Genomic DNA, 18,162 nt, shown 5'->3' on the forward strand with positions numbered 1-18,162 from the left:
CAAATCACTAAAAGAATAAATTAAGAATTTTATTTTTTAGGATTTTTATTGAAATTTTAAATAAGGCCTCCTATTAACGCAATTTGAATACTTTTTTTGTGTGTCTAAATTCTTATTGAACAAAGAAATGACTGATTGTTGCTTGTAAATACTAGTTGATAGTACAAAGTCCTTGATTATTACTCATTCATACAGTCAATTTTTTTTTAATACTTATTTTGCTAAATTAATATCTCATTTCCTTTGGACATTCTTGGATATCGGAAACAGAATTCTTAACCTTGAATAAATTGTTACTCACACCAGAACTTGAGTTAATTTAGTTAAGTACATTAAAATCTAATTTTGTTAGATTTTATACAACAATATAATTTAATAGTATATTTTATGATTTCAAATTGAAGCATTAAGTTTAAAAATTCTATTAAATTCTGAATTGTTTATGTTCTCTGAGTAGTTAAGTTTTTTTTCTACCTTACCTTTCTTAAAATGAACTTCCACAAATAATAGACATATGTCATCTTTAAAAATGCCATACCAAAATTTAGTTTTGCCAAAATTCCATGTTTTGTCCCTTGTTGAAAGTAGGCTATCATTTGTACATGAAATAGTGTAATGTTATTTCCAGAGAAAGTAGTTAAGTCCCGATTAGTGTGATTTTTTTGCTTAAGGAAATAAGGGTAGGAAATTATACATTAGTGCTTACAGATAGTGCATTTATATTTTCAAAGCTTTTATAATGCAGATACAAGTATTTCTTTTTTTTCTTTTAGCTAATTTTCTCAAACAGCAATAAAAATGATGCATAGAGAATCAAATTTTGCATTGACAAGCAGTATCAATAATTCATTTTAGAAACAATGTTTTTAGCTAAATACCTTCATAAACATATCTTTCAAGTGTCTTGCAAAACATCATTGTTTGATGGCCAGAAATAATAAAATTATTTATACCATAAAATTATTTATGCCATTAAATAATTTTTTTGTTTTTATTTTTCCACAACGTAACATTTACTCTTACAAATCAGTCATAATAATGCTAATTTTAATAATAATTATACTTTCTTGGTTATGAAGAACCTAAAAAGTATTATTTGTTTTGTTGTAGATGTTATATAATTTTTAATGTTACACCCCCTCTTTAGGCACTAATGTATATTTTCACAATTGATAGTTACATTTTATTCCCTTAGGAATCCTTAGTTCATGGGCTCCACAGAAAGGAGCCATCTTCAAAAGATTATTTAAGCCTTGTACAGGTTGTTTATTGCATGTCTAACAACATAATAACTTTAATTACTATACTTTCTTTTAATCCCACCTTCCTTTTGTACTGATATTTTCTATGACAATTTCTGATGAGACTATAATCCAGTTTTTCCTTACTGTACTTCCCCATTCCCAGGATATTGTCCCTAATAATCCACTGAGTGATTGACGTTGAAAAAGTACAAATTTGAATATTGCCTAACTACTTCTGGAAAAAATCCTTTGAATAATGGGCTTTAAATGTTAATAAAGGCAGTAAATATATAATGATGAATTAAATGAACATTTCCGTATTGCAGTCTCACTGTATTAGTGATTAGTATGTTCATTGTCTAAATGCGAAATGAAATCTTGCAGTGGAATATTTTGGTCTTTATAATTTCTCATAACCAATATTCATAATTTCATCCTCACCTTCGCCTTTTGTGCTTGTGTGTGTGTGTTTGTGTCTAATTTTAAATGAATATTACGTGTGTAAGTAAAATAAGTTTTTTTAAAGTTGTTAAAATATTATTTTCAAAGTTCCTGAAAAACTGTTATTTAATTTCAAACCACAGTAGGAAGTTCATGCTGCAAATGTATTTTACTTCATAAATTGATTTTTGTATGCTTTGGTGCAGTAAACTTAATTAATATGATGTGATTCAAAATCATTTTTAAAGCAATTTATATCTTACTATTGTGTAATGTTTTTGTTTAATTACTTAGATTTTACATTATTTAATTTAGTCTTTCTTCATTTTTTTTTGTCTGTGTTTTTAAAATCACTGAAAAAAAAAGAAGACATTTTTTAGTTTTAGATATTTTATTCAATTTTGCACATTTAAAAAAAGAATTTTATAAGTAGAATGTTAAGATTATATTTGCATTTTTAGTGTTAAAAAAAGAATCTCATGGACATATCTTAGTAGTTGAACTTTTTTAATGTGATATATTTTATATGTTTTCTGCTTTTACTTTATGAATATAAATTGTAATACTCTTCTGTGATACTTTAAAGAATACTTTTATTATCTCAGCAGAGGCAAGAACATTGTCAAATGTCAAGCTTGTAGCTGAAGCTTATGATCGAACACAACAGGCCCTGATGGAGTATGACCTCATTTTCTATCCACAAGTGAATGTAAGTTATTCCTTTTTTAAAATTCATATTCTGTATATGTTTCTTTTGATATATGTATTTTTATGTTATTGTAATGTACAGTAATATTCAAAGATGACTTATGCAGCCAAATACAAGTATGTGATTTTATAGAAATGTTGTCAAAAGCAACTTTTCATTTTTATTAATTTATAAAATATTTTGATGATAATAATTAATTTCATCAATTTTACACCCAATTTTTTCATTAATTATGGAAACAAAATCAATTGAGTAAATTATAGATTAAGAGCAATTTATGTATTTATTTATTCCCCCCCCCCAATCAATTTAGTAAATTTTTGTTACCTGTATTACAGTCATATCCATCAAGTATTATGCCATGTAATTTGTTCTTATTATACAACAAATTTTAAACTTTTTTTTTGTAGTTATTAATTTACATAGGAGTTACGAGATTTTATTAAGATGCTATATAGTATATTAATATAGGGTTAATTTGACATAAAAATAAATGATGCTACATACATTAAAATAAATCTACCACTAAAGTTTCTTTATATTAAAGTAAAAGAATGATTTTTAGTTTCAAAATTTACCAGACTTAAAAAAATGTTATAGTCTAAACAGTTTTCTAAATTGCTTACATTGAGCATAGTATTTTGTTCTGTTTAACAATTGCTAAGGGGGAGAGGATACAAAATAAATCTGTATATTTTTTTCAAAAACTTTATTCTAAAAGATGATTTTGTGATTTTGATTTTGCTGTTATGTGATCCCAGCAATTGTCTAAATAGTTATGTATTTCCATGTAGTCCTTTGTCCTTGGTATTTGATTATATTTAAGGTAACTAATTAATTTTATTGAAAAAATATTGATGGCAGTTTATTTCATTAAAAATTTTTATACATGAGGCCGCTACCATCCAAATAAATATGGATGTATTAAAGCAAAATGCTTGGCTGTAGTGTTGCATGTAAAAGCTGCTACTTGGCCTGAATTGTGCCAAAGCAATTTTATGGTAATACATGGAGGTTGTGTGAATTAAGGTTATATAAAGTACTATTGCAGATATTACCAGAAGGACATTTCTCATGTTAACCAAGAACTATTATAATTGGTACCTCCTTGAACTGTTTTTTTTAAACTCGCATTTGGTAAGTGCATTTATGATTTTTCAAGCTGATCTATATGTGTTTCTTGATTATTAAAAATTGCCGAAGAATCTTCATGTGTTAGGATACAGATCCATATAGGATCTGTAGGGAAAGTAAGTATTAATAGCTTAAGCTAAAATTTGTGCTGAAATTGCATTTTTGTAAAAGAAAAAAATGCATTTTGAGTTTGTGCTGCTTTATGCATAAATATTGCTTCAAATTTTTTATTACTTATTTTTTAATTTGAACTGCATGTTTATAATATTTATAAGATCTCTTTTTTAATATTAAAAACAGGAGTTTGAAATAAATTATAAATTACATTCTAAATTTATGATTTCAAATGAATGCTATATACCATCCTTCTCTTTGAAATCATTTTTCCGAGTATAAGAATAACCTTTTAAAAAAAGAGAAAAAGAAATGCACTGCTTTAGGAATTTATAAATAAGCGATAATACATAATATATAAACATTTTTTACTGTGCAGAAATTGGGGGGGGGGGCTGTTTTTTTGTAGTTATTATGTTTTCATTGTTTGGAATTTCTGATATTAATTTCATATGTCTTGGACTGCTTTTTAAAAGCTTGCAATGAGCATTTAGATAAAAAATGGCTTGACATATTGTGTTTTACATTGTAAAAAACTGCTTTTAATATATTTGCCTTTTTTTTAAATAATTCCATTTATAATTTTGATTGAAAATTGTTCTGAAAACAAAACAAATGATGAACCAGAAATCTAAAAGTGAAATATACCTTTGGGGTTAATATTTAATCAATTTCCTCCTAAATATTGTTGTCATCAGAAAATATCTTGCCGGTGAAAAAATGAATGAACATATCCATCAATCTATTAAATGATTATTTTTTAAATTAAGAATATTCTACATTAAATTAGGTAAAAAAAGTTTTAAATATACAAATGCATTTTTTTTAATTGGCATTTCAGAAGTTTGTGCAAGCTAAGTCCACGCTTCACATTAATAATTGAATTTGTAATCTTTCAAAATTTCAATAAGAATAATTAATAAATAAAAAATTATAAATTAAATATATAATTAATAATTGAAATAAAATATTTATAATTAATGTTTATTAAGTGAAATTAAATAATAAATAAAATCTATTGTAGGTTATACAAAAAATCTTGATTTAATTTAAATTAGTAAAATTTAATCATTAGGATAAAGGAACTTGTGCATCACTATACGTTTTCTCAAGTCATAGATCATTAAGGTAGACACAATTATCCTTTATTATCAGCAGTTGTTAAAAACTTAATTTCAAAATAAATTGGGAAATAAACTTTTGCAAGTTTAGCATTTAGGTGTGCATAATCATCTAAATCTCATGCTGCTAAATTTTTTTAAATAAATTGTCAAATTGTCTTTTCCTGCTGCCATAAATACACGTAGAACTGTGGAATTCAATATATCTTGAATCCGTGTGAACTGATTTATATTATTATTTTTAAAGTGCTATTTTTCAATTCCAAAACATTGAGATTTTGCAAAATTGTCATAACCTAAAATTAAAATCAAAATGTAAATGAAAGTATCAAAATTTGATATCTTGTATGTTGCTGCAGTGTACATTTTGGGAACCTCTGGCCTAAATTTTATATCACTTAAATGCTTTTAACATTTGTTTCAAGAAGAATAAAATAATTCAAGAAATAAATCTTTAAAAACTTTTAAAGTCTCTCTTTTTTTTTTTATGTGTTTCATCTTATTTTAAGTTCTTTGAACTGCATGTATTTTTATTTCTGAATTGTAGTGATGTAGTGTACGCTTAGTTATTATATGTGAATTGTTTCTAAAAGGTAAAATACTTTTAATTTTACTTTTGAGCTTAGTAGAAGAAATTTATTTATCTCTTGATGCTACTATACACATGCTAAATTTTTTTCTGTTAGATATAATCATAATAATTCTCTTTTTTTAACCTACAGGACAAATTTTCACATCTACTTGCTTTGTTGCCAGAAATCCATAACATCAGTGACAGGGGAGAAGAATATCTTCTTTATCGACACATCAATGGTAGTGCTCCTTCACAGACTTTACTCATGGAAATGCTTCATGCAAAAAAGAAATAGAACTGGACTCCGACCATGTGCACATGGTTACTTTTGTTAAAAATTGTTCTCTGATGTAACTGCCATTGAATTCAATTCTTTCTTAACTGCCAGAGAGACTATAGGATCTTAATACTGCACATTCCATGTGTTGGGCCATTGGTCCATTGGGGATGTTGAAGCCGAGATCCATCTTTCTCAAAAGGAATGGAACTGACCATTCTATGTTGTTTTCATCTTTAAAAGCACATGTTGTTGTACATTACTGACAAAATGGGGGGGAGGGGATGATGTATTCTGCATCAACTAACAAAAAAATACAAAAAAACAACACCGTCATCATTAACCATGTTTGCTGTTATTGTGTTGTAATATCTCATGCAACTCTTTTTTGATTCTCCTAATGTTGTACAGTAGATTGGGAGATTTTTTTTGTTCATGGTTACTGTTTCGGATATTGTGCACTCAATTCGGAACATATATTTTATTTTTTAATGTACATTTCATTGATAACTATGTCAAAAGAGAGTGGAACCTATATCCTACAGTGCAGAATGCTGTATGACGAATGTGGCATTGAGCACTGATGCTTTAAATATTTTTCATGCGTGCATTTTGTTGACCTCAAGTGTCTCAGGGAAATAACAGAATGTAACATGTTTATTCAAAACATAAAAAAACAGAAGCTAGCAATAAAACGAATTTCATTATTATTATTATTTGTTTTTCATACATCATTTGACACAGTTGGTATTTTAATCCTATTTTTTTATTATACTTATTAAATATGTTTCAATTTGCTCTGATAGTGCACATTTATACCTTTTAAAGTGCAAAATTAGTTGCAACAATTTTTTAAATGTTTTGAACTAAAATTATTGGCGTATCAATCAGCAATATATATATGCAGAGTTTGAACTTGTTTTCATTCTGAAATTAAACTGTATTTTAATATACAGAACTCAAAAGGTAACAAATTTCATACTTTTTTATTGCACGTAAGAGAAATATATAAAATTTTTCAAAGACATTAATTCCATACCAAATGTAAACAATAATCATTCTTGAAAAATAAAAGTACTGTTGTTTGACTTGATTAGCATTGTTCAGCCAAATGATAGGGTGAAATAGTTCGTTTTCCTTATTGAAAATTAATTAACAAAGGAAGGTGGATCCAGTTTTGAGATTTGGACATTAATATGATTTTCAAGACTTAAATTAATTTGTTTTGTATCTAGTTTCATAAATTTGAATAAACTATCTTCATTAGCATATATTATCATTCTGAAACATTCTCAATATTATATTCCATGAATGCTTATTTGTTTGTAAAAAAATAGAATAAAAAATAATTAGTAAAATATGATTAGTTAGTTGATGCTGTAACATATTTAAAAAATAAACTAACATGTCTTTTATCAGTAATTTTTAATTATGAATACAACTGCTATTTATTTATGCCATTTAAATTTTGATATATTTCATGATTGTTTTTAATCTGTGATTTTATAAATCAATCTGGCTACCCCCAGCTGTTTGTATTTAAGTTAATAGATTTCAATACTCTGTTGACTTGTGTTTTGTAGACTAGTCATTACTATCCGTAATGTGTTCATCTACATCTAAATGCAGTACAAATTTAGTTAATCATTTTTGGAACAAAAAAACAACAAAAAACTACATTTATTAAAAATTTTTTAATTTCATAAATGATTATAATTCTAAATTTTAACCAACTGTGTCATAAACATCTATTTTTTTATGTTTGAAATACTTTTTAATAATTCAAAATTAATTTTTTGGTGTTGATTGATTGCTTCATCAGTTTTAGTAATCAACTCTTTTTCAAGTGCTGTTGAAGAAACAATAAAAATGAAAATTAAATAGATGTTTTTACTTGTTGATGATGTTTGATGTCTTTTAGTAAATGAAAAATTTTATATGTTTGTAGATAATACATTCCTTGTGTATTTTTCTTGTCATGCGTGCATTTTCAGCATACTCTAGCATTATATCATTTCTGCTTACTGGTGTTGGTTTGTTTCATCCAAAAATTAACTTTACCTTCTTTTTTTTCTTTGAGTATGGTAAAAATTTGAATATGAGTTTCAAGTATTAATTTAACAACATCATCTGTTTTTTTATGAGTTTTTTTCCTTTGTTCTTTATACTGAAAATTTATGAAGAAATTATAATTTAATTATAATTCATATCAAGGTTTGATTAATTTGTTATGAATATACTTGAAAATTTGCAATAGAGCATAAAAAATATATATTGGAATTGTTGATGTTTTGCTAAGCAAGTGTTAGAACCCTCTTTAAAGCTGTTTAAAGAAAGATTTCTTGTTGTATTTTTAACTTTTAATTTTGTGTCAATATTTTTAGACATATGGCTTGTTTAGCTGAAATATGTTGGTTTTTGAACTGGATTGTATTGTAATCTAAACCTTGTGGAGAAAAGTTCGTTTGTAAAAGAGGTCCGATTTATTTTTCTTTGAAATCTGCTTCAGGGTTTTTTTTTTTTTCCCTTGTTGGTTAATGCTAAAAGATAAATACCTCTATAAAGTGTTAATATTTCATCTACAAGTCTGCATAACTTCTGTGCTGTACTTTTATAAGCTGTGTTAATATGGAGAATTTAATATATAAATGCAATATTTTTGTAATAATACTGAAAGATGACTCTTTGAAAAAATTATAAAGTTTTTATATTTTAGCTGTAGATGTTGCTTTTAATGCTTTTCTATGACATAAGTTTTGGAATAGAATATCACTGTGCTATAATTACATATCTTAGTTGCTTTTTTACATCCAAGAGATTTTTTAATTGCTCCTTTTACTACAAAAAAGTAATGCCATAGTAAATCTTTGAATTTGAAGTTATGTATGAACTATGAAATAAATTTGAAATTTTATTCATCAGGTAAAAAAAAGCAAATATTTTTCTATTCTTAAGAATAATAATAATCTGGTGATTAATTTTGAATGCATTTTTTTCATCATTATAGTATATTTGTACTTAAAAAATGAAATATTATTCTTAAATTTTTTTTCCTTTTTTTTTTGTTATTCCTTTAAAACCATTAATTTCTGCTAAATCTTTTATTTTGGTGTAGTATTTTCTGACTGTTTAAAAACACAAAATTGTGACAGATTCAGTATTTATATCATTTTATATTCTTTAATAATTTTTAGCCACTAGATGGTGCTAAGCTTTTATAAATTCAAATTTATTTTGCTTACATCTATATTAAATGTTAACTCGTCCTTCAACTCTAAGAAAATAATGTAAATTCTCACAGAAAATAAACAGAAATGTGCATAAATAGATTCTCCTTTTTTGCATAAATTTCAAATTCTGAATGTTATGTGAAAATTTTAAATATAAAAGCATTAGAATGTTTAGAGTATTATTCTTAAATTAATACAAATTATTTTAAAGTGATATACATAATGTACATAATTGAATTAGATACTTTTTTGCTTGAAGTTAAATTCAAAAGGGACCACTTTTCAATGGTGGGCACATTGTGGATTTTTCACTAAAACTCTCTCACCGCCGCATCTTTAATAATAAGGTATGGAGAGACCAGGTACGTCTGATAATTATATTTACAGTTATCTTTGTGTAAGGAAATGGAAATATTGTTAAATCTTGGTAGTATGCTGCGACGCGCACAAGGGTCCAGTTTCCTGCATGAACTGTTTTTGTGAAACTGTTCTTAAACATAACATCTCCATTCTAAAACTTAAAAGAAATAATTTTTTTTTATCAATAAATAAATTTTCATAATTTTTTAAAAAATTATATAAAATGGAACTTGCTAATTGGAACATCAAACTAATAAACAAAGCATATATCCTAATTATTAAATTGCACATAGGTTATTTTCATTCTGGTTTTTGTAGGTAAAAAGTATAGGGTTGATTGTTTAGAATCTATAGAGGGTAAATGCATGAATTAAATTTTGAAAGTGCAGTTTTTACATGAAAAGATTTTAATATAAAAAAGAAAGCATTTCTCAACAATAATGTATAATTATTAAAATTAAAAATCTTTATTATTATTATTATTATTTGTTTCAAAGGACTAAGGAAATTAGACATTTGCTTAAAGGTAAGTTTTTCATATTTTTTTTTTAAAGAATAAAAGTTAGAAGGAAAGTATTGCTCTCACTGAAAAATAATGCATTAATTATAATAATTACAAAGAAATAAGGTTTTTCAATATCCATGCATGAAATAAATGGCAAATGATAGAATAGATTATTGAATTTAATAAAAGCATTAACGGTCTAATTTGTAATTATTGATATCTGAAATAACAATAAATTTTTAATCGAATTTTAAGAGTTTCAAAAAGTTTGCTTAATTTTAAAGATGCTTCGTATAAAATTAATGCATTAGCATTTTTTTTAAATTTTATGTCTCGGTTATTCAAAGCATATAGTTCTAGAGCCTTTGCAGATTATTTTTAAATTTTCATTGCTTTAACATGTTTTTTTTACTAAGAAATTCACAAATAACTTGGGAATCCCATTATAAAAACTATTCATTTCTTTATTTTGTCTCAAGGTGAAGCGCTTCATATTGCATGAATAAATGTTTTTGCTTTGATGAATTGTCCCCTTTTAGCTACTTTTTTTAATTGTCGCATTCTTTTATTGTGTATTTTATCAGCATGATTTATATGACGAAAAAAATATAAAAAGAAACTAACAAAATCATCTGCTGTTGCTCTTGTGACTAACTCATGTATAACTGTGTGGTATTATTTCTAATAACTAATTTTTATTTTGTAGGGCATTTTGTTCAATTTTTAAAAAAAAAAAATATTAAATGTAATATTGTCTTTACAGTTTATTATTATAATATTTGTTATGCTTATGAACAGTTTCCTTCATGATTGCTGATGTTTCTGCGTTGCATATTGTGCCTCTTTAAGTCTACTGATAAGTGGAAAAGTTGTTTAATTCACTTTGCTAACTCTGTAAATGTATCACACATAGTATTGTTTTTAAATGTATCATTTACGATTGTTGGCATCTGTATCACAGAATTATTTTGTTGACTAAAAGAAAAAAAATATGTTGTCTTTGCCAGCATTGTTTGTGAATGTGACTTTTTTTAAAAGCACAGATATCTGGTAAATGAAATATGTGAAGAAAGCTTACAAGCTTCATTGTTGATGAGATAGAGTATTTTAAATACTGCACATAGTTAAAATATGTCTAAGATGCCTTATAAAAAAAGCATATTTGAATATATATGTTTTATTAATGATATTGTTAGCACATAGTATGAAGAAATTTTGTTTCTTTGAATCTGTAAGTAAAGAAATGACAGGATTCTGAAGGATTTTTGAACCGATGGGAGATTGAGAATTTTATTATGTCTTGTGGGTGATGAAATTTTCTTTTACAATTATTAAAAAAGAAGTTTTTAAATATATGATTGCAATACTTGAAATAAAGTATTTTCAAAATCAATTGTGTCATTGTTCAGAAAATTTGTAGTAAAGCACAATTACAGACATTTTAAAATCACAATAATGTTTTACATTTCAACCATTTTTATATTTAATTATTTTTATTTGCAGCTGAATTATATGTTACAGAAACGAAAGGGAAATTGTTTAGACCATAAGCAGGGTTTTAAGACTTTTTTTGGAAATGCTTGATGACATTTAGAAAAATTTGTTGAGAAAGAATTAAGTATTTTCATATTTAATATCAGCAATAGCTGTCAGTTATTTGTATTGCATATGCCATTAATTAATGCATCACCATTTGTATTTAAAGTTTAGATTAAAAAAAAATAGAATGTAACATTCTACAGACTGAATTATAGTTAGATTACCATTTTTTTAAATTTTTTTATCAGTCTTATTTCTTTTGTATGTTGCTTCAATTTGATTATTATAGTGAAACAATAATTGGCTACTTTTTTTTTTATACATACATTTCAAAAACACATCTTACATTTTGGATGATAATTATTATATAGATGAATAGATAGTAATATATGTCGTTAGGAGCATATATTTTTAAACCCATTTTTAAGTATAAGAAAAATAAAAATTAATTGTTCATATGTTTTTATTTCAATCCTTTATAATCCTGTTTTTATTTTAGTGGGTAACGATAGGATTTCTCCTTCTTTTAAGCATGATACTGAAAATTATCATATTAATTACCATATTTGTAATTATTTGTATTTGTGGTAGAAAACTGACAAAATTATTGCTTTACATTCAATTAAATATTCTTGATTATTAGAATGTCTCTATTCTATCGTTACCTTTTAAATGACTGATTTGTGTAAGAAGTTTAGAAAGGGAAAACAGCATTCAAAGTAATACTGATTGAATTTTCTTTAAATTTAAAAGTACATTTTTGAAAAAAAAATTAACTTTGCAATCTTTATTGGAAATAAAGAATGTTAGTATTTATGTTTTAGTAGGTAAAAAAAAATCTATAAAGAATTGAGAACATGGTACTGTTCTGTTTGCAAATTTGACGACTTTACATTTCTTTTGTCAACCATTATTATTTCCGCCATTATTAATGTGGCGAATTAACGCTGGGAAAAAAAATTCAAGATTGGAGACGGTACCATATTCTCAATTCTTATATAATTGTTAAAATGTGCAGTTAGATAGAGCAGTATCACTTTGGCTGCTGTTTTCAGAATTCAGCAAGCAAATAAAATGTTCATGAGGTGCAGAATTTTAGTGAAAAGTATTTTTTGATCTGTGTTAGCCATCATGTTTTCTGCATGTATACAAAGGAAAGATATTTGCACATGTATTTTTTTATATCAATGTTGCTGAATGGTATAGAGCCATTTATTGATTGTGATTATTATTGGCTCTTCAGTGTGCTGGCATTGTAAATAAAAGGTGTTTGTTGTTTTAGTTGTGTGCTGTTTCTTCCATTTTGTCTCCTTGTGGTTGTGTATTTTTACCCATTTGTTACTCTGAAATCTTGCAATATATCTATTTTTATTTTTTACAAATTATAAATAAACATGTTTTTATTTTTTTTAATAAAACATTGGGGGGGGGGAAACACAAAATACATTCATGCATATGATGTAGATAAATACATGATATAAAAACTAGGAACATCATGTGTCACCACTGGAAGAAATTCACCAGTGGAAGAGGTCTGGAAGGTATCTATATAGGTGTGTTCTTTGATACATGCGAATCATTGAATGTCATTTATGGCACCATGGATGAAATATATATTTGTCATTCATGTTTACCAATACAAATTCCTAAGTAAAAATGTTTGCCTTTAGTTGACAGGTGACAGTAAATAAAATTTGTACATACCTTTTTGAGACATTTTCTATATTATTCTTGATGACAGCTTTTAAAAATCTTCTTCAATACAATAATTCTTCTTTTCACAGTTTGCAAATAATTATGATTGTGGATAAAGACATAGCAAAATAAAAATAAAAATAAAAATTAAAAAAATGTAATATTTGAATTTCAGAATAGACAAATTTTTGCATTGTGTAAATTATTTGTTATTGTTTTTTTTAATGTTTTAGAGTCTCCAGTGGTGTTTTCTTTAAATGTTTTAGGTCCTTTTTACTTAAGGAAACAATACTTTTATGCACAATAATAATTTTTAAATGCTTAAAATTATTTTTGATTTGCACAATTATTAATATCTTTCTCTTGTATCTAAGTGATAGGGCATAATTAAGTAGCATTTAAATTACTAATTAAAATGTTGTGAACCCTCTTGCATCTTCCGTATATCTCAAATCTCTATATATCAAATTTTTGAGGAATCTTGAATTTTCAATAGGAGAAACATTGATTTCTGTATATCGAATACAATTTCTACATACCAAACAAAATTGTGAATAACTACTGCAATCAAACAGTGACCAATGATTTCGTCCATAAAATGGAATATGAATACGATTTTTTTTTTTAAATATATTTTTTCACTGATTTTTCCTGCGATAGAAATTCTTGAAAGACTGGAAGTTGTTTACAAAAAAAAACAAAAAAACAAGAAGCATTTGTTAGTGAGTAATGTTATTTTAGCTTCTGTTCAACTAATGCCTTCCTTAATCAGGAGCGAGGAATTTTACTTCAAATGCCATTTAGATTTAGATTATATTTTCTATAGTAAGTATAATCTCTAAGCATAAATGTTTAAATATTAATGAGAAGTCCAGTTTAATAAAAGGCATGGAAAGCGGAACCAAAAGTACAGATGTTTGCAAATAGGAAATTTTAACAAATATGATATCGGTAATTCTGAAAAGTCGTTATTATTTGCTAACTTTTTAAAAATAAATTTCTTTGGTTGTTTAATTATTTTTAAGTTTTTTTTTTAATCTTAAAATATTAGCTATGCTTAACAGTTTTTAGTAAGAAAATGATGAAAAATTTGAAATACATATTTCAATATATTTAAATTTCTGCGTTTAGAAATATTTTAAAGGAATCATCAATTGCGATATATAGAGTCTCGACTGTATTAGAGCATATTTTTCTTATCTTTAGTGCAAAATATTATCCTACAGCGTAGAAAAGAAAAAAATTGATACCTTGATACCAGTTGTCCATAATTTAGACACAACTTTTCAGTTCATATTCAAGTAGACGATGATTTGAGCTAAAAGATAGATATAAGAAAGATTATAAAATAATAATTGAATGCGACAAAAAATTAAAAATATTAAGATGGAAAGCGAACCGTAATCGTTTGATACAAAAAAAAAAAAAAAAAAACCACCTAAGAACTTAAAAAAAAAAAAAAAAAAAAAAAAAAAAGACAATATTTAAAAATGTATTTGTGTACATGTATACTACGAAATAAAGACGAAAATGAAACAACAGGAAGTTAAAGAAATTTCTTTTTGTTAAACCTCCAACAACAATAACACACATACACACACACACATGATTAAAATATTTATCTGAAAAATAAATTGGTTAAAATACCATTTTAACGACGAAAAAATTTATTTCAAACTGTATTTAAAACAGACACATGTTAAACAATAGCATTGTAGACACCTGTCAAAATTATGAGCCAAATGCAATAGAGACAAACCATTGTCGGTCTGTGCTTTCAGAAATAAGTAAACGCGATAGTTAAAAAACGTAATGATTTAAACATATAAAATTTCGTATGGGAATTTATGATTACAAATGCAGGTTTGTCTCAAATATTTCAATTGGTTGAGTAAAACATGTCTAAAACACAAATTTGATTTTTGGATAATATTAACTTATGCTAGGGATTAATCGCCAAATAGTTCCCCAAGGATGACACGACAGATTCAGTGAAAATGCTAACTTTACGCCTAAAGTTAATATTTCGTAACTATTGTACGCCAATGCCATATCAGGCGTTCTTTGTATTGGAGAGTATGCGAGAAAGTTTAAGGGAGACACTCCCACTAGTTGAGAAACGTAAACGGATAATTCGACGGGAAAAAGACTGCTGATAATAAAAATAATAGAAATAAAGACTTTTTGCTATTATACCATCCAATTTTTTAAGTATCCTGTTATTTTATAACTATCTTTTAGGGTGAAAAGTGAAAACTCATTTTCTGCTGTTAATAATATTCATTTTAGTATTAAATTCTTGGAAGATTAAATTTTCTCCGACTGACTAGGACATGAATAATTAAAAATATCAATAATATTATAGCCACTGTATTTTTTAGTTTCTTTTACATTCGAATTATTTTTCTCACTGGCTGAATCGAAAGACAGTCTGCGACTTGTAAAACAAAGAGAAAACAAGCCTCTAGTCCCAAACATAGTAATTTGACAATAATTTGCATCATCTTCCGCGTTCATACAAAAATCTTTCTCAGTCATTTCTACAAGTATATTTATTCATAAAATTATATCAAAATAATTTTAAATGTGAGATATTTCTATTAAATTTGAATAAATAAATAAATAATGAAATCTTGAAAATGAAATATTATTGTTATTAAATATTTTGATATGCCTATTTTTTAATTAAAAGCCGATTTCGAATTTGAATAGATTACTATGCATTTCACGTGGAAATGCATACCAAAAATCTATTACAACCACTTGTATACTACATTTTGAAGAATTTATTGAATTGAAAAACATGCCATGGGTATAAAATTGGTTTTACTGAAAAACAAATATCCTATTCATACTGAAAAAAAAGTTATCTGGTTAAAAAAATATCAACTGCGGCACAAAACTTGAAATATTAACGCTTATGTTCATTTTGTATAGTATACCATACATACAACTTTATAAAAATATACTACTACTATAAAATAATTTTTATAAAGTTGTATGTATGGCATACTATACAAAATGAGGTATACTATACAAAATGTATAGCTACCTATATACATTTATTATTATTATTATTATTATTATTATTTTTTTTTTTTGCTTTTCTTCAAAAAAGCAATCTTGCCACGATAAGGGTTAATTAAAGTTAAAGACAAAAATTTTAAAGAAATAAAACTAATATCATTGAAATTTTTTTTTAATTTTTAGTGCAGAAAAATGGTTTTTGTGTATGCTCTAAAATTATTAAAAAAGGAATTTAAAATTTGGATTAATATTTATTTAATGAAAAATCTAAATAAAGTTTTGAAAAATCTTTCATATTTGGCATCTATTATTCGATAAATAATTGTATACTAAATAGTTCGCTTTGGTAGAGCAGACTGTCCTGCTGTTTTTTGCAGCAGACAGTTTATAGATAGTATGCCAGGCTTAAAAAAAAAAAGATTTTTTTTTTCCCCATTCCATTCTCCCTATTGAGATCTTTATAGTGCTCAAATTTAATAAACAATATTTAAGAAAGATTTAATTGATGCTACTACATAAGATACTATTATAAATCCCGACATTTCTTCTCTAGAAAAAAAATGACTAAAGTTTTATAACTAGCATTGTTTCTAAATATAAAACGTTTCATTCATTTTCTTCTTTAAAAGCAATTATTTCTAACACAATTAATTAGTCCTAATTTTTTGCGGATGACAATGGCTATACCTCAATTAATATATATATATATATATAAATCTTGCTTTTGGTATGCTTTAGTTTTATTTAAAATTTGCGAGTAATTATATTTACTTCGAAATTTGTATCAAAATTTTTTTTGTCGCGTTCTATTTTGTTGGGAGAGTACCACGATATTTGTTGCGAGTTTTTAGTTTATCATGCTTGATTTAATCAGTTTCTTGACGGTTATGAAATTATTTATAATTAGATATATTTGTCAAGAGATGGCACCACCTCATATTTGAGTCAGTGGAGAATTAATTGCTTTTATACAATCAACCTCGCCGTTCGTTATTTTTTCTTGTCATTAATAACTCAGTTTTTTAATTAAAGATAATGGTTTTTCAGGAAAGAAAATAAATGTATTCTACCGTATTTTTTTAGATTTGTTTTTTAAGATGTCAAAATATAGAAAATTTATCACCCTATATTAGCCACCAGAAGACTTTAATAATAAAAAAGAAAGGTTTATTTCTAAATTTAACGAGTTGCTTTTAAAGTGGAAACAGATCAAACGAACCAAAAATTCAATTAGAAAAGAACAATCATAAGAAAGCGAATTTAGTCAGACAGTGTGTTAAAGCAGATAATGCAAATTCATTCAAACGAACTATAAAGAAAGACTATAGAAAAAATAATCAACAAGTAAAATCATCATCTTCCCATATACATACGTAGCCAAACAGCGAGGTTGTTTACGCTTTGGTGGATTTAGTTCAAAATTTGTCATTTATTCACATTTTTAGAATGTGGATCATACGCTAAAATCCATCCATCAAGCTTAGTGAAATTATGAAATGTATCTGAAACAAATGCACAGACATATCAGATAGTAAATCTGTTCACTGATTTGGTCCAAAATCGGGCATATATCCAAACTTCTATTAATGATACTATATGTCAAATTCTATCCATTTAATTCTAAGTTTTTTTTGTTTTTTTTTAAAGTAAGAGTTTGTGTACACCCGGATTTTTAAGCATATAGATAGCCTGCTGAAACATGTTGATTAAAGTTGACATAAATTCAAAATTTGGTGTACAAACATATTAAATTTCATGCGATCAGGTTGTATCACCTTTATGTTGTAGTGCTTACAGACAAGTAGGCAGAGAAATATAATTTCAAAACTATCTTTTTTGTACATAGTTAAAATGAGGGGCTAATATTTTTCAAAATCTCGCAGAACAACAATTTTTTTTGTTTCAGTTTTAAGATGTTATAGCGCATATTTGATAATTAAATCAACATATACAATGTATCAAGAATATACGAATAATTATTGGAAGGACTAATGGACTATATAAATAGTTAGATTTCATAATTTTCCGTTAAATATATTTATTAGCACAAACAATATGTTGGCGCCAATAAGTCAGCAGAACGCTCCGCCTACTAATTTTGTAGCGCCACCAAGTGGTGAAATGATATAACCGTTTCAGTGTGTGTTGTGAATAAAGCAATGGAGATACAGTCAAGAGTTTTCTGTTTCATT

At 26.0% G+C, this 18,162-nt stretch overlaps 1 protein-coding gene across 2 annotated transcripts in view; it reads left to right on the forward strand.

The window, feature by feature from the left end:
* LOC129957595 (nuclear hormone receptor FTZ-F1-like) overlaps positions 1-12,529 on the forward strand; it is a 270,079-nt gene extending 257,550 nt beyond the window's left edge. The window contains exons 7-8 of one of the 2 annotated variants that reach the window (XM_056070009.1): positions 2,291-2,394; positions 5,486-12,529. In XM_056070009.1, coding sequence (XP_055925984.1) covers positions 2,291-2,394; positions 5,486-5,632 — 251 coding nt within the window. In that variant the 3' untranslated portion in view covers positions 5,633-12,529. The remainder of the gene's footprint in view (positions 1-2,290; positions 2,395-5,485) is intronic. The other variant, XM_056070010.1, reaches the window with a different exon arrangement.
* The last annotated feature ends 5,633 nt before the right edge of the window (positions 12,530-18,162 follow it).

The sequence above is a fragment of the Argiope bruennichi genome, chromosome 11 (assembly GCF_947563725.1).
Source record: "Argiope bruennichi chromosome 11, qqArgBrue1.1, whole genome shotgun sequence".
Lineage (NCBI taxonomy): Eukaryota > Metazoa > Arthropoda > Arachnida > Araneae > Araneidae > Argiope > Argiope bruennichi.